Below are 21742 nucleotides of genomic sequence, written 5' to 3' on the forward strand. Positions count from 1 at the left end.
AACCTTTAAATTTGTCAACCTGCTGCAGCCTTAAGAAAGAGGTTTTATAATTATTGCCTGCTGGTTCCTTTGCTAGTCAGTAAGCGTCCATCACTCACCTCTATGCATCTGTTTTTTCCTGATCCACAAAGGAGAGCTTGCATTAATGTGGTAGGAAAGGTTGTCAGCTCTGCGAGCATAAAAATGTGTAAGTTATGAGACAAATATATGGTTTGTTCCTTTTTATTTGCCTTCTGGTTTTGGGAGCTTTAAGGTTTGTTGACTTTTTCAAAGGTTTGTTACTTACAGAATTTTGTTTGGTTTCGTTCTTAAGAGTGTGATTTTTTCATATGTGGTCACGAATCATGTTAGGACATGACTCTATTTTTGTAAAAGAGTGCTCAAAGTGAAATTTGGCCTCTATACATCTATATGCCCGGTTCAAGCTTGCCAGTCTCTGATACCACAACAGGAAGTAAATCTGGTCTAACCATTCCCACTAAAATTCCTGTGGATCTCCTCACTGACTTTACTGAGAGCAGGATTTGTTCCTTTCTTGTTTGTATGAGCTGTATACGTTAATGGTTATAATGGTGTAGGAGATCAACTTTAGGTTAGTAAACTTCTCAAAGGGTGGATTTAAACTACAATGAGATGAGAGTAGGTATAGGTAGATATAGGCTGCATGCGACATGGTGCCTGTATATGCGAGCAGCCCTGTGTTCTCCGCTCGATAGGCAGTTCTGCATTCCCCGGGTCTATGCCATAAGCCTGAATGTTTTTAAGAGGAAAAAGAGTGTCTCCTGTCTGAGCCAAGTCATTCTTCACAAAGGGGAAGAAGTAATCAGCAAAAGTTTGGTAACAGCCCTGGAGCTTCTGCAGCGTATTTTCTGCTAGTCCTTGTGGAGCTTTTCCCGAGAAGTATCTTGAATGATACGCAAAGCTGGTTTGCTCTGAACGTAAACTAGGAGTAGCTAGAAACGTAGGGTACTAGTGCTTGCCTGAAAGTAAACTCATCTCACCGGTTCCTAAGCAACATTTCAGCATGTAGCACCCACAACCAGATGACTCCATAGCTTTTGCTTTAACAGAATCGTGTTCCACACTGTGATACGCAAACTACAAGCAAGCGTTTCACAGATGGTATGTATTACAGGTAGGAGCTTTTGACAGATACGGCAATATAAGAATATTCTCATCTTCTTTTGAATAGTGTATCAGCCTCTTGCTGATGCTGTGGGATGGGAGCAAGGGCCTGCATAGACATACTGGAGCAATCGCATAAGGAACACCCTCCCCTTGCTTCCAAAAGAGCATTTTAGTTTAAAACTGGCTTTTTAAAAATTGTCTTTGGCTCTCCTCACAGAGGTACAACTAAGACCAGTCGTTTTCACTATAGTTTCATCCCTTCTCTACTTTTCCTACTTGTTGTGCATATTAAAACACAAGCAAGTATTGCACCATTTCTCCCACTGCACAAGAAGTTGCAGTTCTCTGTCTGCCCTCAGGCAGTAGTCCTTGCTATGTGTATTGTCTCCTTGCTCTAATTTAGATGTTTGTGTAAGATCTTAAAGTAATGTTCTTCTAAGTCTTAACAAGGTTGATGTAGTACTAAAAACAAATTATTTCTATGCTGTAAGAAATCCGAGCAGGTGACTTCCATGATGTTTGAAGGTTGTATGAGCCACCTGCTGATAGAAAGAGAGATTATACATATGGACCGATGTGCTTAGTAATTAAAAAATAATCTTTATTATAACTTAAATGTGATAGGAAATATGGTAAGTACAAATGCCACAAAACTAAAAGCAACCAAAAAAAATAATAAAAAAAAGAAGCAGAAGTCAGTACAAAAGGACACCTTGGAAGAATTCAGCTGATGGAATAGGCATGGTATAAAAACCATAATGTGGTGGCTTCACCTTCTGCAAAAAGAGTCTATATCCCTCAGTAAACAAGTGAGCATTTTGAACTGTACAAAATGTACTTTTTTAATGAAAGGAAGAATATATATATTTATAAATATACAGATATGTACATTGTTGTAACATTCACAGTAACAACCCCAAAACAACATGACCCCTGCCTGTCCATGTCTTTGGCGCAGGAGGCTTCCTTTTGATGTGAATTGTTTGCAATCTTTTCTATGTAGTCAATGCAAATTTGGATACTTTAATTGACATCTAAAAAGCATTTCATGCATAATGAACACAGTACAGGAACACTCTTCTGTTAAATTCTATTCACCTCCCCTGTTAACTTAAGGCTCGTAATCAACAGCTTGGAGCACTCACTGTCTTTCATCCTTGCAGTGAGGGGGGAACGCATTCACTCCACCCTCTATTACTGCCTCCCAGGTCCACTTTAGTTTGTTCTAGTTCTTTATATTGAAATCACTCTATAGAAGCTATGATCCACTAATTAGAGTGCAAGAAATCCAATCCTGCCTGCAACTTAGAGGACCAAATGGCTTTGGGGACTCATGCAATTAGCTGTATTCACTCCTTCTTCTCGAAATAAATAAATGCACATTACCTTTTCATTTACTTTTTGGAAACCTACATGATTGTTTGATTTCCCCCTCACAAATCTCTGGATTAATGATGGTTTGTTGCTGGAGGGCAAGAGAAAGGAAATAAAAGACCAGTGGAGGCATTTAGAATGAGTCACCGAAGTGACACCTCCCAGGGTTTTACATCATGCTGTTTCTGGAGGCAAAAAATCTTGAAGAAACTTGCTCTATATTTCATTACTGAGACAAAACTGGGAAAGCCGAGTGGTGTTCCCTGCTGCTGGAGACTTTGCATGGCAGCAAATGCTCAGCTGGGGGTTGAAGAGAAAGCTTCTTTGCAGTCCTGCTCAGGTGGCCTCCTACTTGTCCTTGTTAGATACAGTATCACATGTCTCAAGCTTTCACGACAACTTCAAGGAAGTAAATGCAATACTTGGTAAAACATATGAAGATGCCAAATTCTAAAACCTCACAGAAGTTTGTTGAGGTTGAATAACTGCAACTACATTATTTGTTACAAATCAAAGTATTGTTCCTCAGCATCCGACTGTTCCATCATGAGCTGCAAAGAGGCGCCGATAGGAACTCTTGAGCTGGATTTTAGATTTTGCTTTTCCTTAAGAAGTCTGTAAATTGCTACATTTTGGGACATTCTCATAGAATTCTTCAGAAGTCTTCCTTCTGCTCCCCTCCCTGAAGTGCAGCTCCATCCTACTTTAATGACCGTTAAATGTAGGCAGGTTCTTTTCCACCTAAAAAGCTGTCGCAGCTTCAGTTCCACGGCGGCTTCCAACTTTAACAAATTCCCGGGGAAATTTGTCCAGCTGTTCGTATGCCAGTCTCCCATCTTCACCTGAGTACAAAATGTTAAAGCATAATAATGTGTTATATCACTGCCCTACAACATTAAAAATGCTGGATTCTCTGCTCTTTGAAAGTACTGATCTGCCAGTAACTTCTTTCCCTTCTTAAAATTTCTTATGTTGTTGAAGGCAAATTCAGAAATTACTTGGAAAAATTAAGCATGCTGTGAATGTTCACCTTTTTTTTTTAATTTTCTCTTGTAATTTGCTGGTTTTATCTGGAGCAAAACAGAAGCAGACATGGCTTGTATGATTAGATGACAGTATCTGTACACTTGTCTTAATGACCTATGGTGCTTGTCGAGGTCTCGGCTGCAGCTGTGATACACTCGAGGCAGATGAAGTTTATCCACTTCTACTTTGGACAATAGAAAGTTTACCCACTTCTTACCTCCTGGCATTTTAAAGATGTGAGTCTAGCCACATCTTTACTTACATACCGCTGAAAAAGAGGAAGCAGTATGTTTGCTGAATTTAACTATTTGTGTCTCTGAAACCCTTTTCTCTTAGGTAGTCATCTATACGCACCTGAGTATACCTAGTGTGTTGAATTGACCATTAGGAATCAAAAGGTTCTCTGTATGTCATCTAGAAGAGTGGCAGTGCAATCTCCCGGAGTTTACAAAATTGTCCCTGGGCTAATTGTTTTATAACCTGAGCAGTAACACGTCCAGCAGCAGAGTGAATTCCTGCTGAACTGGTGAATGAAAGAGTATGTTTGAAGAATTTGCCTAACTACAATTACAGATGAACGCATACTCATAGAGTAGAAATTTGTGCTTAGCCTAAAGGCCAGGTAAATACAATTTTTCTGTGTCACTGAATTATTGGGACCCTGAAACTGTGCAGCCACACTTGCAGTCACTCACTGCTAGGCAGCCGGATTACAGGTTAATGAACAGGGTATCTGTTGTCTCAAGGACAAACGAAGGTCAATACAAGGTGCCTGAGGCACCATGTGAAGGAGGACTTGCAGGCTAGGATCTGTCCAAATAAGCATGTAAAGATAATTCAGGTCCAGAACACTTGGCAGTGCTAATGGCACTTGAAGTGTGATAGTAGCACTACAAGGGTGATCAGAGGGGATCCCCAAGAGGAGGGTGTAAGATATGCAGCAGGCAGTGTGCCAGTCCTGCCTCCTCAAGGCTCCTTGGTCTTCAGAGTCATTATGAATTATTTTTGTTTGTCATTTTCTCCTTTGCTATCTTCCCTTTTCTACTTCCCCCTCCAGACTCATGCAATTTCATTTCTCTTTGGTCCATTTTCATCATTTTCAAAACGAATGATTTCTAAGAACATGTATTTTCTAATGTGTTTGAGTCTCTAGGTATAAAGTTTTGTTTCAGTTGAGTCTCACGTTTGTATAACTCAGGTGAATAACATGCTGCTCTGTTAAAAAAGAAAATGAAATACTGCTCTAAAATGGGCAACTCACCAAATGAGAGCAGGGTTTCAGACGCCACTTTTCTGATTTCTTCATTGTCAGACTGGCAGAGTGTGACCAGCATTTTAATGCTCTCAGCAGCCTGGGAAGTGCAAAAAGAACCGCATTAGCACCGCACAGGGCACTGTGGTTTTATTTCACAACCTTGCATGGAAATTGTGACCGCGTCCTCTGTGTTGCCCTTCCTGCTCCAAAGAGAGGGCCTTGGTGGGGACACGGGGAAGGGGCTTTCCCTGAGGGGGAGCATCTAAGAGGAGGCATATTCTCTGCTGTCAGTATGGACCCTTTCTGATTTCCCTACCCAATGTGCTACATGCATAAGTCTGGCCGACCAGCTATGTCTGCCTCTTCTGACTGTAGGCTGGGTGATGGGCCATGGGACAAGGCCACAAATGTGCCAAGGCACGGACGGGTACGGCAGGGAGAAGGACAGGAGACAGGCGGCAAGGGAACGAGTTTCACCATAGCATGTCCAACCGGCACCCAACATGTCCACACTTCTGCCTCGCCTCTCCTATTTTGGGAAGAAAGCAAGGAATAATCCCATTCTGCTCTGCTACAAAAACATTGGGCCTGAGCTGTCACAGTGTCTCTGGCAGGCTATTTAACACAACAAGAAGAGAGGAAGGAAAGGAAGGGCAGGTCGTGCACCAGCATGCAACATGGAAGAAGCTCTGAGCCACAGAGTCAGGATTTGTATGAGCCCAGTCGATCTGAAGGGCACAGAGGTCTGGTCTACGACGCTCTGAATCAGGGCTTAGCTACCACAGCCATTAAATCTCAGCACCCCATTTTGAACTTGGTCGCTTGTGCTTGACTCAGGGCAGCCTGCACTGGCTGCCTACTGGTGACTACAGCTCAAACACTGACGTGAGTGATGGGGCCACAGCAACACAGATGCAGAGCGGGGCCTGGTGTGGCCGATGTGGTTTGATGTGGATGAGACTGACATTGGGTTAGCTCATCCACAGTCACCTATCAGTTGGAGCATTCCCATCCTTGAAATAATATCTGCCAGAAAGGCTTCAGCATTTTATTTGAAGATCCCAAATGATGGAGGTCCGTTCCCTCAGTAGTTTTTTTTCCCAGCAATTGCCATTCTTACTGTTCAAGATGCATCGGAGCCACGCTGCTCAAATTAAATGTGTCTAGCATCGGTTCCCACCACTGGTTCCTAGTCTGCCTTTTCCTGAGAGATCAAAACCCCCACTGTGCCCTGCATGCAGCAGAGGTGTAGTGTCCCTCACCGCTGCCCCTCAGAGACTCCTGCCAGCATCTCAGTCAGGGAAAAACAGTTTTTCTGTATTTAAACAATATTGGATTATATTGGATGGTATCAGTTCTGGTTGGGATTGTTACATACTAAAGCTGTCTTCTCCAAGGGATAGTTCTGAGGGAGAAATAGTCTGTCTGCAGTGGGTCTGTCTGATGGAATATGGTTTTTTGGCCCGGTGTCCTGTCTGTACCAGTCAGGCTCAGGCGGCTGCTGTTCCCCATGGCTCTGTACAGCCAAAACAAAAGCAGCATTTTTCCTTCCTGTCATGGGAGTGCAGAAATGGTACCAGACACTAGCTGAAGCTGTACCAACCAGATGTACCAGCTGTTTGTCCGTATGGTTTGTACTTGCTGCTTACAGCCGCTCTGCGTGCTGTCACAAAATGAGCCGGGACCTGTCTCTACCTTTCTCTTCTCCCACTGCAACCCACGTGCATTACAGCTAGTGTTATCCTGGGAGAGGATGACTTTTTCCTCTCTCAGTCAGTACTCTGCAGATGAATAGTTTTTTCTCTGTGATGTGGAAGTAAGTCTCCTAAAAGCAATATGAGAGGGAGGAAAAGATAAATTTCTTCATCGTCGCAGAGCCTGGCTTTTTTTGAAATGAAGCTTCTAAAATGTTCCCAAACAGCACGGTATCTGTAAAAGGATGCAGTGCAGCAATGCAAAACAAAAGCGCTGCTGCTGCTGCTATTGCAATTCCTATTTTGTCATTTGTACCTTTCAGATGTCCTTTCTTAAAAGTAAAGCCAAGTGCCACAACTGAATTTCTTGTCTCTTACCTTGAGGTATCTTAGAGCCAAGCAAGCTGCTTTCTGCAGCTGGAGGTTGGGCTGGGTTAGTGCTTCACAGTAATAAATCAAGGCCTGAAAACAGATAAAGAAGAGTAGCAATGAAAATGTCTGTGCCTGTGTGGAGCAGAAGGGTGAGCATGGAGGCATTGCTACTCTACTAAAGAGAGAGGGAGCGCAGCCCACCTCCCTGACAGCGAAGGCGTGGGACAGAGAGGCACAGCCCCAGCCACAGTTAATGTGGTGGGATAATTCCCTACCACAGATCCAGCCCAGGCCACTAGTTACAGCTCGGTGGGAGTCTGTAGTCTCATAGCCTGAGCTTTTGGTGAGGAAAAGTTGATGTTAAAGTGAGAAGCACAATCTGGCACCCTATGGGCCTTTCTGCATAAATCGCCAAAGAGCTTTAAATGGGCCTCGGAGTCTAAATAGCTCAAGGGTTGACCCTTGAGATGGTCTCTCTAATGTAGCAATAGTAAGGAACAGGCTCGGATGGACCCCGGGGGACTGCAAATAACTATTACAAGGTTAGCATGAGCTGCTAGACCGGTTTACTGCTTGGTCCTAGAAATTAGTAGCTATTGCTGAGCAAACAAAACCAGCGTGAGCAGCAAATCTCAGTGGCAGTTTGCTGCGCAATGAACTCCTTGCAGCGTAAGGCTGCATATTGCCCTTATGCAAGGCACCTTGTGGTCCTTCCTGCAGGCAGTGAACTAGGTATCAGCTACATATACCTTTTCCAGGAGAAGGTTATGTTTTCCCTGAGATCCAGGGGGAAGGATGGTATGAGATACTAAGAGGCTGCAAAAATGGAAGATGAAGCAAGAGGGCAAACAAAGAGGGGACTGGATCGACAAAGAACAGCAAAGAGTGAGCTCCTTTTTCTCCTCCCTCTGCCTCCCTTCCACCACTCTTCCAACTGCATTTTCTTTCATTCCCTCTTGACAGGGAACAAGAAAGATAGTAGGGAAGGGTCTGCCATGAAAGGGTAGAAGCCAACCCCTAATTTCTTTTTATTCCTCTTCGCCCTCCTCTAATTCCTCTGTTGAATCTGGCCCTGCTTGTTGCCTTTGGTATCTGTGATTGACTCAAATCTTAGATCTCACAGCTAGGCTGTGTTCGTCCAAGGCAGTTCATCCCCTCCAGAAATGCTGGGAGGTCCCACAGATGCCAGCCTCTTTTGGGAAAAAAATAAAAACCTCAGACCCATGTCTTTGCATGTTGATGATGCTGGGGACTGTCGTCTTGAAGCCTTGGACTGAACCCAAGTCTGAAATGCTGAAGTGTGGAAGATAGCTGGAGAGCACAGCACTCAGTAAGTATTTTTAGAGTTTTGGTTAGTACCTGTTTAGTGTAATGACAGGTAGAAGCAGACTGGCATAACAACAGAAAGAGACTTGCATATTTGCAGAAATATTAGACAGGAAATCCCTCCGCATCAGTTTAAATCAAGATTGGAGCAATTATTTTATATGCATAGACATTTGAGACACACAGGCAGAAAAAATGTCATGATGATACAGGTCTCTTAAGTGATAGGTGATTTTCTGCCACTTACCTTCTCCCTGAAGTGCCTGTTTTCTGCGGTAGCTGTCAGAAGTGATGCCACAGTCTCACTGACTTCATTTTTATTTTCATTGAGAAGTAAAGCCAAAGCTCTCAAAACTTCTTGCTGTGGTGGGAGGTTATTGGCGTTTATTTTGGCCACATTTTGCTGCAGTTTTCCATCTTTCACTGACTGCAGCACCTGAACCACAGAGGCTAGAAGTGCAAGAGGAACATCCTTGTTACTTATTGTATCCCCTCAATATTTCAGATTGCTCCTTTCCCTGCTAGCAATACTCATTTTTTACTATACACAAAGGACATGAAAAACCCCCATCTGAGAAATTGCTATGGATCCATATTGTGGTGTGTCTGCATGGGGAATTGTCTGCTTTAAGTTGGGCCAGTTTCTCAGATGTTCTACCAAAGGAGGAGATGAATAGATGGGCTGGGTGGGACACTGTGACACTTACGCCTACCCAGAGTTAAGGGCCTACCTATCAAAACTTCACTTTCTTCTGGAAAATGTAAATCCTCCCTATAACAAGTGAAATCCAATACTGTCAGTGTATTGCCTTCCAGGGCATCTTTGTGAGAGGTTTTCCTAGGCAGACTGATGTCTTTCACCAAGAGCCAGGGCTAGTGTGTTTCAGAGGTGGGCTGAAATGCCTTCTTTCCAGGTTTTTGAGCAAAAGCTCCCCAGTTTGCCCAAATAAAAATGAAAACTAGGCAAGGTTCCTCAAACTCCTTTTCAAATAGAGAAGAAGAAAACTTGGGTTGCCAAGGACTGCAATCTAGCACGCTCTGTGGAGTGTCTGTTTCTCTCTCTAGCTTGTTGGCAGAGCCTGCCAGCCACTGAGGTGCTATGATCCCTTGGCTCATGAGAAGAGCTCAGTGCTTCAGAAGATCTCTCCGTAAAGGGTGGTAAAAGACTGGAATGTCATCCAAGCTGTGGGCACAGAAAACTTCCCAGACCTTGGGCCCAGCCCACCACCATCAGCCATTTCCTAAAAACTAACTCTTTCAACATATTTTTTTCCCCATTTGAATATGGAAATAGAAACATCTGAGGGTCTATCTGCATTGGCTCCTTTCCCTTGATAGGTACAACTGTTCAGGTGCATTGAGACTCAGCATTCAAGGCACTTCTTTGTCTCATTTCCCCCCTTCTTTTGTAAAACCAGCCTCAGGGCTGAACTGTTTTGTGCTGAGCTCAGAAAGACATCGATGTACTCTCCCATTAGCCACCAGAATTTATATACCCTACCTTCTTTTGCGAGCTGCAGCAAATAGCTTCCAAGGTCATTAACACTGTGGCTGGCAAAATAGTTGTAATACTGAAAGACGGTGATGATCTCGGAGGACATGCTGGAGTAGAGGACGGGCTCCGTCCGGTCCAGGATCTGAGACACCAGGATCCTGAAGACTGCAGGAAGCCACAGACAAAGGGACGTGTTAGTGAGAGCAAAAGCTGCTGGCAAAATGCTGCAGTCCACTTCAAAGTCAGAAAGAAAGAACCGTATTTGCAAAGCCAGATACTTCCCAATGTTTCCAACCTCAGCTGTGGTTAGGTTAGAAGCTAGACTGTCTACCTCTCATCACCAAAGGGTATCTTCGTAAGGGTGAACCTCTGCCAGTCTACAGATGGCTAGTGCAGCTTTCTACCTGATCAATACAGCTTCCTTTCTACCCAAATGATATCCTGAATCGCTAAACACATATCCACATGCACTGCCAGTTACATTTCCGCTATGCCACTGAAGTAGGGGAGATGCACACAGAGGCAGGATTTGGCTTTGCTTGTTTTTGTGTTCCTGTGTGAGCATGTGGCATGCAGAAAGCTAGTCTGAGGCACTGTCTTTGAGAGCTGTAGCATGGAGCAGGAAGAAAAACACTGCCCTGGGTAGGCATCTGCAGTGCAGGTGCCCACACCTGAGCAAGTCACCCTACATGCCCGTAATGTCCCAGGGAGAGCTAGTCAGTATAGCTGGAGTTTGAGATGTGGTACATCCCACTCCAAACAGGAGCCTATGTTCAGATTGACTCACTTGAGTATGTATGAATTTCATCCCAGTGCACCGTGATGGGGCATGGACATTATACAAACACATAAAATTAAGTGAGAGGACTCCTACTTCACTGAATCACTTATAAACCTGTATTTGGGAATAGACTTACTTTCCGATTAGCTCATAAACCATAAACCAGTATTTTCTTTTCTGCTGACCTCGCCTTTTTCTCCTATGCTGACCTGATTATTTTGGGCCAAAACTGTTTCAAGAGTTGCAGTATTAATTTTCAAATGAGATCTTGGAGCCATGGCCAAACAGACCTCCAAGGGGTTGGAAAACAAAGCAACGAAGGTTGAGTAAAGCCCAGTACACAACTGTTCTCCATTTTGATGACCAACACCATTTTTTTTTGCCGCAGTTGGTACCTGTTTCTGCAAGTCCTGGGCACTCCTCATTCACAGTGGTGGCAAAATTGATATCCAGCTGCTTCATCATCTTGTCTGCAGATGTGTGATACACTCCTGAAGGGCCAGTACACTTTGTCCAGAATGCCAGCAGCGACAGCTTCTTGTGGAACTCTGGAATTGCTGGTGGAGAAGACAAAATGAGTGACGAAACAAAGCCATGCTGGAAACATTGACTTCCAGAAGACAAAAGATGGTAGGAGTGGAGGAAATCTCACCCCAGCCCACTGATGGACAGTAACTGTTTGGTGGGTTGCCCTGTGCCACTACCTTCGTAGAGTGTGATCATGTGCTAACCCCAAGTTTGTAATGTGTTTTTTCCATTTCCCATGGTAGGATGTGAGAAAATTTGCTCCTGATCCAGTTGTGGGCACTGATGTCTCATCCTTTTAAATACCATGAAATACTAGGGGAATACCACAAATTGTCTGCACAAGACTGATCCCTGTCCTAGCACTGCTCTGTGGCCTTGGGTAAGTCACTCAATTTTGCCTCAGTTTTCTGATAAACAAAGTAAATGCACCATGGTGTATTTACCTATCCTACCAGAGTGTTCACAAGGGTGAATAACTAAGTGTTTGTCAAACTCTTTCAAGGTATTAAAATAGATGCAACAGCAAGAAAAATAACTAAATAATTCTCCATAGAGATGACTAAAACCAAAATGGATAAAATGTTCAAGAAGTTGTATTATGCCTCTGATAGTATAAGGCAGATCCTGCCCTTCCTCAGGAAAGAGAGGTGGAGGAAGAATTTGGCTTTTCAGAGGTGTCAGCATCCCCACTCCACCACAGCAATGATCTCTGTCCATCTTCTGCACATCAAGAAGGATAAGAAGTCCCTTCTCTTCTCACCTGCTTATTTCTGGACACCAGCACTGAAGATAGAAGGCCCCTGACCTGCTGTGGTGACTGCTACATCTGCTGGTAACTGTGAGTTGGCCCTTACTATGGTGGCATCTCCTGCAGTGATGGCGAGCTCTGCACAGTGATTATTTCAGCAGGCACGCATGCTCAAGCAAACCCTTTTCAGAAGGAAACCCCCTGATTTGTCTCTTACCATCAGTAAGGGAGGTGATGTTTCCCAAGTTCTCAGTGCTGATCTCTGCAATATTCTCCATCACAACAATCTGCCTGGATAGCTTATCCAGAAGGTCTCTTGCCACGAATGGTGTTTTACTGGAGAACACAATTTGCTGGTGAAGACAAATGGGAAAAACAGGAAAAGGAGTCATTGAACGAAAATAAAACCACAGAAGAAAGCAAAAAACTCCGAAACACCTGGCACCTGAAGAAATGCAATGGCAAATTCATTGTCTGGAATCATGGAATCTCCTTAACTTCCAAAGCTTTTTGTCTCTGGGGTATTTTATGGTCCTGGTCGATATGCATTGTTGCTTATATCTTTAACATCTACATCCAGATCCAGACACTTGAGTATCCAAGCATCCATTTGCATAAGTAATTTGTGATTTACACATTCTGCAAAGCTAAAGGAATTCATCATCACAAGCCTTAAAGCCAGAAGAGAATATTAGCCTGACTTTCACATATCATAGGCTCTGGACTTTCAGGACATACCTGCCTGGAGGTAGACCACAGGTCATTCTTTCTCCACTCTGTTTCAGCTCTGATCAACTACTCAGGTGCCTTTATTAATTTGATACTTTTTCCTTGCTAATGCTCCCTGCTGCTGACATCTGTATTTTCTTCAGCAGTCCACATAAACATTGTTCACATCAAATCTGCTCCGTGTGCGGACATAGTTCGAGCTCACCTCCCCCAGGTGCATATTTACTGTCTACTCTTGTATTTAAACCACAAACCTCCCTTTTTCTCATACTTGTGAGTCAGCAGAGTGCCCAGCTCAGCACTAAGGGTGCTGGAATCAGGCTTGCTCTCTATTGCTTCAGTGGACCTTTGGGAAAATGAAGCTAATTGTATCTAAGATGGAAGAGTCAAATAATTGTAAAGAGGTAGTTGCAGTATGTTTTGATTCACAGGAAACCCCTGATGACCTCACTTGCTGGAGTGGCTTGCTGCAGGTTTAAAATCACATTTGCTGTGCTTGGGCTCTGAAAAAAACCCAACTCTAAAAGATTGTGCTAGTTAATTGTGAGCACGAGCAGACAATTTTGATGTCCCGGGGCGCTGTCATGTGCTGCCTTCACTGTGTGTATTGCAGATGATCTCTCTACCTCACACACAGAAATTATTTTCTGCTCTTGAACATCGCAGCCCTGTCTGGGGCTCAGTTAAACAGTGGGGCCATGGGCTCCTGTTTTACCTCTGAAGACATGGGCTGCCTTAACAGGGGACCGATCTCATTGAGGACCTCCTGACGAAGCCAGTGGAGGTTTGTAACCCAGAGGAGGGGCTGCCCCTGTCATCTGCCGTGCTGCTCACCAGTCCTGCTGGGTGGCACCTGCAAAGTGCCCCGTAGTTTGCTCGTCAGGTCTGCTCCGAGACAGGCCAGGACGGAAACAATGGAGGCTTGTCCAGTGTCACCTTCACCCCAGCATGGCAGCTGTCCCAGCCCTGCGCTCCCAACTGCCTCCCATGAGCAGCACTGACCTTGCCAGCCTGCTCGTACCCCACGTTGCGGGCACACTGCTGCCTGCAGGGAAGATTTTAAAATATACGCCCTAAACGAGCTGGGCCTGGTACCTGAATGAGCTGCGTGCAATACTGGAAGTGCTTAACTATGGTTATATCGAGGCTGTCGTTCCCCGTGGTCAGGGGCAGAGGGCTGCCGGCCACACTGGTGCCCACACCCGTGTCCTCGGTGAGAGCTTCGCTCAGGTGGCCTCTGGCTTCTGGGTGCTCCGTCCTGTAACTGGGGAGGGATGAGGGAAGGGACGTCAGTGCAGGGCCGACCGCCGCCATGGCAGACACACACACACACACACACACACACACACGTGCGCTCACTCAGGGTGATGAGCAACGAGCACGGCAAAAGAGCTGAAAGCAGCCAGAAACTTTACGATGAACACATCATATCACAAAGGAGCAGTGCTGCCCTGGCCGGGCACGGACAGCTGTCTGTCCCCTGACTGGTTTGCCTCGGGAGATGTGACGCCCTCACCAGCAAGCCTTTTTAATCCCCAGTTACTGGCGCTTGGTGGTGACAGTTTTCTTCCATCTCTTGGTGAATCATCTCCCCAGTCACTCTGGATCAAACACCATAACAATTTGTGCCATCCCAAGCACCGAGCTGCTAAGAACTGCTCTGCGCTTTTGATGTCCTCTCAGTACCAAATTTAATGCTCATTGCAGAAGGAAAAGAAAACCACTGCTGGAGTAAGAGACATGATGTTTTCATATGCTGTTTTAGGCACAATATGTACATCTCACTTTGCCAATTGTTTCTGTAAGAGCGTAAAGCTAGTCTCACTGTGTTTTAAATCATTATTTCCAACATTGTCTTGTACAAACGGTCCTTCCTGCGTTTAAATGCAAAGCCCAGGGTCAGTCCCCGGATGGCAAGTGTATTTGGCTGCAAGTTCAGAAGGTTCAACACTTGCAGTCTTTACACTGAGTTACACAATCACACATCTGAAAATGGAAGCGGGAATCTACAATGTCCAGGGATGAGCCAGAGGGGAAAAAAGGGAATTTTTAACTTCTACTTTAACGTAAAAGATTTTAGTTGATTTCTGAGTTAGCTTATAACTAACTTAATTTTTGCTGCTAAGGTAAATTGATGCTAAAGTGCCTGGTTAAAGCCAGATCCTTAAATCAATGCAGACTGAACTGAGGTCAGAGTGCCAGTTTAGCAAGCAACGCATTTTTCCAAACTTTTCTTCTCACCAAATTTTATTCTGGAAAGAGGATATGGAGTGATATTATGGGAACTGAATGATCGTCGCTTGTTTGTTTCAAAATTGTTTCAAACAAGCCACGATAAGCTGCGAGAAGTACAGCTCCCTGGTTGGAAAGCGCGGGGTCCTAGGGAACCATGTTCTTTTCTTTTTTCCCAGCTCTAGTGCCACTTATGTGCCTGCTGGGCATCATGTTGGCTCTGGGGATGCAAACATGCTTTTAGGATGTAATGATTGAAACACAGCATCTTAAGGTCACACGACAATGGCAGACCACAGCACGAACATCACAGCCTTTTTTTTTTTTTTGGCTTTTTTTTTTTTTTCTTCTCTTTTTTCTCAGAAAGACCAAAAGTGATGAAAGAAGGGCAGGTAACACGCAGGGCCATGAACAGAGTACCAGTCATCACTCTTACATTCCAAAGGAAACCTACACCATGCTGCTTAAATCTGGCCCTGTGTTACTGTTACTGACAAGCTTAATCCACTGCAAAGACTCATTCGGCTAGAGAGAAAAGACAAAGGGAGGGGGGAAAAACCACAGAGGAATTAGTAATTACATCCGAGGAAAGCCAGGTCCAAACCTATGTCAAGGAAGAGGCTCTGCCAATATTGATATCAGCTTAATTTAAGTTACCCTTCTCCTTTGGAGGACAGATTGCGTATATTTGAACAGGAAAAAAATGATTCTGGAAGCTAAAGATTTTGTAAGCAGCAGCCACGGGGAACCCTCTGACCCTATAAACTCAGCAAGGATTAGTCAGTCTTCCTTGAATAACGTGTGCACCGGGATCCCCTGTCAGCAACAAAAGCTAGGGTATCAGTTCGGCGTAAGCGTAGCTGGCAGTTACTACAAACTTACCTATTCTTCTCAATCTCAGTATCTGAAAATACTGAGTCTGCACCTCCTCCACCATTACAAACCTCCACACCACCACCATCCTCATCATCAAAGTCAGAGGTGTTCAGGAAATCAAAGCTTTCTAAAGCACTTTCAACTGTTAGACTTAAACTGGAGGACCTGCTTCGGCTTACTGCTGGCTTGCACTGCAAAGGCAGAACAAACCAATGAAAACCCCAGATATAAGCTACTACTGAAAGAAAAGAAAAAAAAAAGCATAAAGCTTAAAACTTTCAAATTCTTCATTTTATTTTTAAAAGTTCATTTTATTGGGTGTTTCATTTCAAACCTTCATATTCATAGCACATACAAGCAAAGCCTGAGAACTGGAAAACACTTCCCTTCCTCCTCCCCTCCCCATCTCACCCCTTCTCTTTCCCAAAAGAAAACCCTCAAAGGCAAAATTTGGTGTGTTTTATAGAAACAAGAAGTACATATTGAATCCAAGTGACGCAGCTTTCGGCGTCTTCCAAAAGGAGATATGGCAATTAACGCACTGGAAGTTCAAAGGGGAAGGCACTTTCAATAACCACTGTTCTTAGCTACGGAAGCCAAGTTATATGTACCCAATGGCACTATCAGATTTATTCCAGATGTAACTCCAACAGAGCTTAGCCAGAGATGAATTTGGTGCCATATCTGCGGATTTATAATGGGGTGAGAGGACTTTTGTGGCCTTTGAAGCCACACGGCTTATCAAGGAAAAGCCAATCATGTGTTGTATTCCTAGCTGACAGAGAAAGGCAGTACTGTAACTCAGGAATTAACAGCGCTAGAGAGAGGGGAAGCCATCCCATCTCCCTGCTGGGAAGAAATGTGACAGAAGCCTTGCTGTTGCTGTAGAAAGTATCAAAGGCCTTGGTCCCATGTGGAGATTCATCAAGACGTGCCCACAGAGTTGCTTCCAGGGTCACTTTGCAGGATCAGATGTAACTCGAGGAATCACCTCTGCCAGTTTGTGCAATGACTTCACCACCTTTAGCACTATGTGATTATTTGATCAGAAACAGCCAGGAGCCACAGGTGCCATTCCGCAAGCCATATCTTCCAGGCCCAGGCAGAAGCCAGGACTTTGTCTCAGCTTGTAGAACGAAATGCATTGGGCTCTGAGTTCAGACTCAGCACCAGCTCCTCTAGAGCCAAGGAGGCTTGGACTTTTGTTTCCAATTTGTTTGCACACAATATTAAGGTTATAATGGTCATCCGTTAGCACTTAATGATGCTTGACACCTTAAGCTGACCATACAGTCATTAGCTGATCAACCACCGTTCCCAACACCTCTGTGACACAGCTGGGTGCTGTATCCCGCTTCCTCTGCAGCACCAATGGGTTTAACTACCATTTCTTTCAGGACTGGTAGTGCAGCTTCTTCAGGCAAAAGCAAGAGCAACGTGTGGGCTTCTCCTCTTCTCTGCCCATCTGATATGGCCAAGAAAGATTTCTTCACCTGCAGCTGGATTCCAGCTCAACCTTTTTTGCACGGGGAGCCCAGTACGGCTGCTGGTGATGCTGAGTGTTGGTCTGTGAGCTGATCAATAGGCAGCACGCAGACATAAAGCAGATCTGAAAAAGGCGTCCTTCTCCTGTGTGCAGGAATCCTGTCTGCACACGTCTGTCCTCTCTCTTCCCTCCCATCCCATGTCTGTCCCTTTGTAACTTCTGATAAAAGCAGTGTAAATCAAGTCTCCATCGTGCCTCTGCTGTTTGCATAGTTGACCTCTTTGTACAAGCTGCAGAGCAGCCACTAAGTTAAAAACTAATAGTAATGGTAGCTTTGCCTGCTCGAACCTCCTTGGGAAATAGCGCAAGAAACAGGGGCTGCAGGCTGTCAAAAAAGCACTGAATTTGGGAAAGTACCATGCAGCTGCAAACACCAACGGAAACAAAGACGTTAACAAAATTTCTTTGTAAAAAGATAATGCTGAAGGACAAATGCTTCCCTCCTTCCTCCTCAGCTGTGTTTTTTAAATGATGAGGCTTAAATGACTAGCACACCAGCTTGCATATGAATATGAAGCACTTGAAATGATTATTTCCCATATAATACTCTTTGCACAGTAATGCGTCATGAGTTATTATTCACGGGGGAGATACAAGTCACAGTGATCGGCAGTAAACATATTAACAACACACATGCAGAACCCTTCTATTCTTCCTAATTTTCAACATGTTCTGTCCATCCTGGTGTAATGACAGGATGCCTTTCATTTTAAAAATGGGTGGGGAAAAAGGAAAAGGCTTGGAAAAAGCCTTGGTGATGTGGGGACGGCAGCCTTCAGTGAGACTTGTGCTTTCAAATCCCTTTGGCAATTTAGGAAATTCAGGCTACAAGGCCTGATCTTCAGCTGGTGTAGTTTTACACAGCCTTATTGAGTTCAGAGGTAGTATCCTCAAATACACCCACCAAGGATGTGACCCATAAGATTTTAAGGGCAGATGGCTGGCTGTAATCTGATCTCCAGCATGGCACAAGCAACAGGTTCACTAGTGGTTTCTTCAGAGAAGGCTTTAATTTAATGACCTCTCTGCCATTGCACCTTTTTCTCTCTCCCGCACGTTTCGAGTAGATTAAAAGATTCATTGCTTGAGGATACAAGGCTATGGTAAATACATTGCAGTAAATTTTAAAAATGCAACACTGTGAAAGGATGCTCCAAGCAGGAGCAAATCTACTGCTACTGAGGAATTTTACTGATCTCCAAAAACTCTACTTTGATGTCTGCGAGGAAGGGGACTTGATTCTACCCGCTCAGATTTTCTTTAGGGTAGTATTTTCCGAAAACGTACTCACTTTTAGGATGTCATCCAGATGCATTACTTCTTGGTCCAGGTCCTGAAACTCTTTATACTGCTCTTTATGGGGCTCAAGAGCTAAGAGAAGCCCTTGCAAGGCTTCTTCAATGCTTCCATCAAGATAAGACTTATATCCTTCTGACTCCCCACTAATCGATCCCTCACACGGCAGCCTCTCTGGGGTCATGGGTGTGTCTGCTGACGTAAGCCTTTTTACCAGCTGCTTTGTGATGTTGCCCTCATAGGTATCCAGCTCCACAGGCTTGAGCTCTGAACCTTCATCCGTGTCCTGCAGGAGAGACACCGGGACGCTTGTCTCTATAAAGACACAATCACTCCCAGCGTCGGAGGTTTTTTGGCAAACTTCAGGAGCTGCCCTTGGGGGGACCTTGTTCTCAGCCACTGCTCCCTCTCCCTGGAATGATGGCAGGTCCTTCGTCTCAGCGACAGAGTCTCTGCGGGAGTCACTGCTGCTACAGTCCAGGCTTGAGCTCTTGGAGGACTTGAGAGCTCGGTGTTGGGTGGGGGTCGCAGTGATGTCAGGGCTGGAGCTGACGTGAGCAGAAGAGGATTCTGCTGCATTGGCAGGGGACATGCGGTCTTCATAAGGCAAGTCGCCAAAAGTGAAAGAAAGAGGTCGCTTCTCGGTGGTTGCTGTTCCATTTTCAAAGACATCATCTGGCAAATTCGACTGAAAAGATAATAGAGAAAGAGAGAAAATGTTTTTCATGTAGCACTGGAAAAAGGAAAAAAAATACAGTATGTGCCCAGGAAAGAAAAAATGCAAGGAAAAAGATTAAAGAAGTATTCAAGACTCGAGAGGTGGGGAAAATATTTCAAATCCTGTTTCTCTTTCATCTGGCATGGCTCCTGATATCAGCAGGAAAACTGCTGGAAAACTTGGGCTCAGCATCTCTCTGGTAAGCAGAGAGCTCTAGAAAGCGAGTCCCAGAACAGAGACCCAAATTCTGCTCGTCCTACCAGATTCCCTCAGACAGCATTTCCACTGCACTGCTCTGGTTCCTGCAGCAGATCTCTTTTTAATGGGATTGTACTTAAGCCACTTTGGCTGCATTTTTATACCCATTATAGATTTCTGTTGCATTTATTTTCTGTCTTCTCAAATAGAAATCCCTAAAATTTAACACAGTGTGCTCCAAAAGTTTCTCTAGTGTCATGGCATTTCAATGGTGATATTACTATGCTATTTCTTTTCTGTTGAAAGTATGTTCTGCATGTGGCATGGATATCTCTAATAATTGTACAACATGAGTTACACAGGAGTCCTGTTCAACATGAGTTTCTGCCGGAATGAAACAGAAAAATTTGTGGTGATGGTGTATTGACCAGGACATCGACCATTTAGGAAGCAAAACCAGCATAGACAGACCCAAAAATGATCACAGCATATGCATATGTTCATCTCTCTGACTGACCTATAGGGAAAAATCAGTATAGGAGTCGCAACCTGCCTATCTGATCTACAAATCTTGCTTTGTTATGTGACCAGCTCACAAAAATGTACAGCACAGATGAAAGGCAACTACCATTTTGCTGACAATTTGCTGGAAAGAATTGTAGGCATTCATGTGTTGGTAAGGTGCACAAGATTAAAGTGTCCAAAACTTGCATCTTTTTTTCCCCAGTACTATTAGCAGCTTTTTTCCCTAATCATAACTATACTGAAAGGCTCATTTCTTCTTTCCCCTGACATGCGTATGCTTTTAGCATCTGAAAGTCATGTTACTAGGCAAATGTATAACATCAGTCAGTGTAGCAAGCCATTTTTAAGAATACCATGTTGGCTTGTATTCCTGCCCTGCTCTCCGCCCACAGATAGTTGGCTTCTGATCATTATCCCTGTAGAAACCAAGAGGAACTTTGATTTAATGCGAGCAGCATGGGCTCTCAGAGTCATGTTCTCCCCTCTAATCAGTCAGCAAAATGAGTGAGTTGCAACAGACAGCAACACATGCAGCATGCATGGGAGTGGAGATGCCACACAGGGACTGAAAAAATCCTTCACCAAACAAAAACCAGGACTCACATATAGCTCTAGCCCTGCTTTTGGGCTTAGCCTGAGCGATGGCAGGTCACTAAAAGAGCGACTGCGACGAAGCTTGTCAAAGAAAGTGTCTTGCAGAGCATCTAAGATTGTCAACTTTGGCCTGTCTTGCAGGGGATGCAGCCATTTCTTCAACAGTTAAAGCAAACAGGGTGTGAGGAAGTGCAAGTCAAAGGAATGCTTTGTAGCAGAGTTCTAAATTACAGGCATGGGATGCAGCACTTGTAAAATTCATATCTGTACAGATGGCATATTCAGCTTAATTCACAGTCCTGATTAAGCATTCAGAATTTGATTCATGCAAAAATGTAACAGCACCCTGTGAATACCTTCGGTACAGGGACAAATTTGACCATGGGATGCATTAAAAATACTAGTGCTATAATGGTTGTTACTGTTACAAAATGAACATTTTTAAATTTAAAGATTATTCAAGTATTATAGCAGTCAGGCATGAAGAATAGGTATGCAATAATTGGCATACATTGTTTCAAAGATGCCACGACCACAGTCACATTTTAGGATTAGCAGCTAGGAATGCACTTGCTCTATAAGTATTTGTAAGGGTAACCTGCTGGAACTGGGGAAAAAAGGCCTAGACGTGTAAAGCAACGAAGCGTTTGCAGTGTTTGAACTGCTCTAGGGCTTTTCATTATATAAACATGAAGCCAAACAGAGCTTACAAAGAATGAGTGGTCCTTGAAGGTTGGCGTTTCTGGAGTGCCTTGGCTGTACATGGACATTCTCCTCTGGAGAGCAGATGCCTTGCTCACGTTTCCTGTGGATGGGGTCAAGTCTTCAACATCGAAGGGGCTACAGACACACAGGCAGGAAAAAAAAACTTTGTTAGACTGAGTGAGAAGGAATTTCAGGTCCACGGGAAAGATTTTTGAAAAGGTGGTTTATTAGCATATCAGACCCCAGAGGTAGCAAGTTTTTTAACAGAAGTGTTTAAAAGAAAATGTTGTTAATTAGACAGCAGGCTCAGAAGGGTGGTTTTCAGTTCTGATAAAAGTGTTCTACTCTCGGAAATCATTTACGTAGTGTAGTTTGACGTTTTTCTTCTCACATGACAAGTATTCTTGGATTTGAGTTGCCAAGTGTCACACATACTAATGAGAAAGGTGCTCCACTATTGATAGAGCTGTTGCATTATAAAAGAAACCAGTAGCTGTTATTGCTGGCTTCGTGTTTGTTGCATTACAAGAAACAGCATACGTGACTGCAGAAGTTAAATGCATCAATGCTTCTTCAGAAATTACATTTATCCACTT

General features: G+C 44.1%; 1 protein-coding gene across 1 annotated transcript in view; it reads right to left on the reverse strand.

Annotated features, from left to right (window-relative positions):
* Positions 1–1720: 1720 nt before the first annotated feature.
* RIPOR2 (RHO family interacting cell polarization regulator 2) overlaps positions 1721–21742 on the reverse strand; it is a 72789-nt gene continuing 52767 nt past the window's right edge. Inside the window, 12 exon segments of the mRNA XM_054816540.1 lie at positions 1721–3308; positions 3310–3344; positions 4790–4880; positions 6856–6939; positions 8423–8625; positions 9677–9835; positions 10847–11008; positions 11945–12080; positions 13552–13720; positions 15571–15755; positions 18402–19094; positions 21152–21281. Of these exon segments, the coding sequence (XP_054672515.1) occupies positions 3006–3308; positions 3310–3344; positions 4790–4880; positions 6856–6939; positions 8423–8625; positions 9677–9835; positions 10847–11008; positions 11945–12080; positions 13552–13720; positions 15571–15755; positions 18402–19094; positions 21152–21281 (2350 nt within the window). The 3' untranslated portion in view covers positions 1721–3005.

This window comes from Grus americana, chromosome 2 (genome assembly GCF_028858705.1).
Source record: "Grus americana isolate bGruAme1 chromosome 2, bGruAme1.mat, whole genome shotgun sequence".
NCBI classification, from domain to species: domain Eukaryota; kingdom Metazoa; phylum Chordata; class Aves; order Gruiformes; family Gruidae; genus Grus; species Grus americana.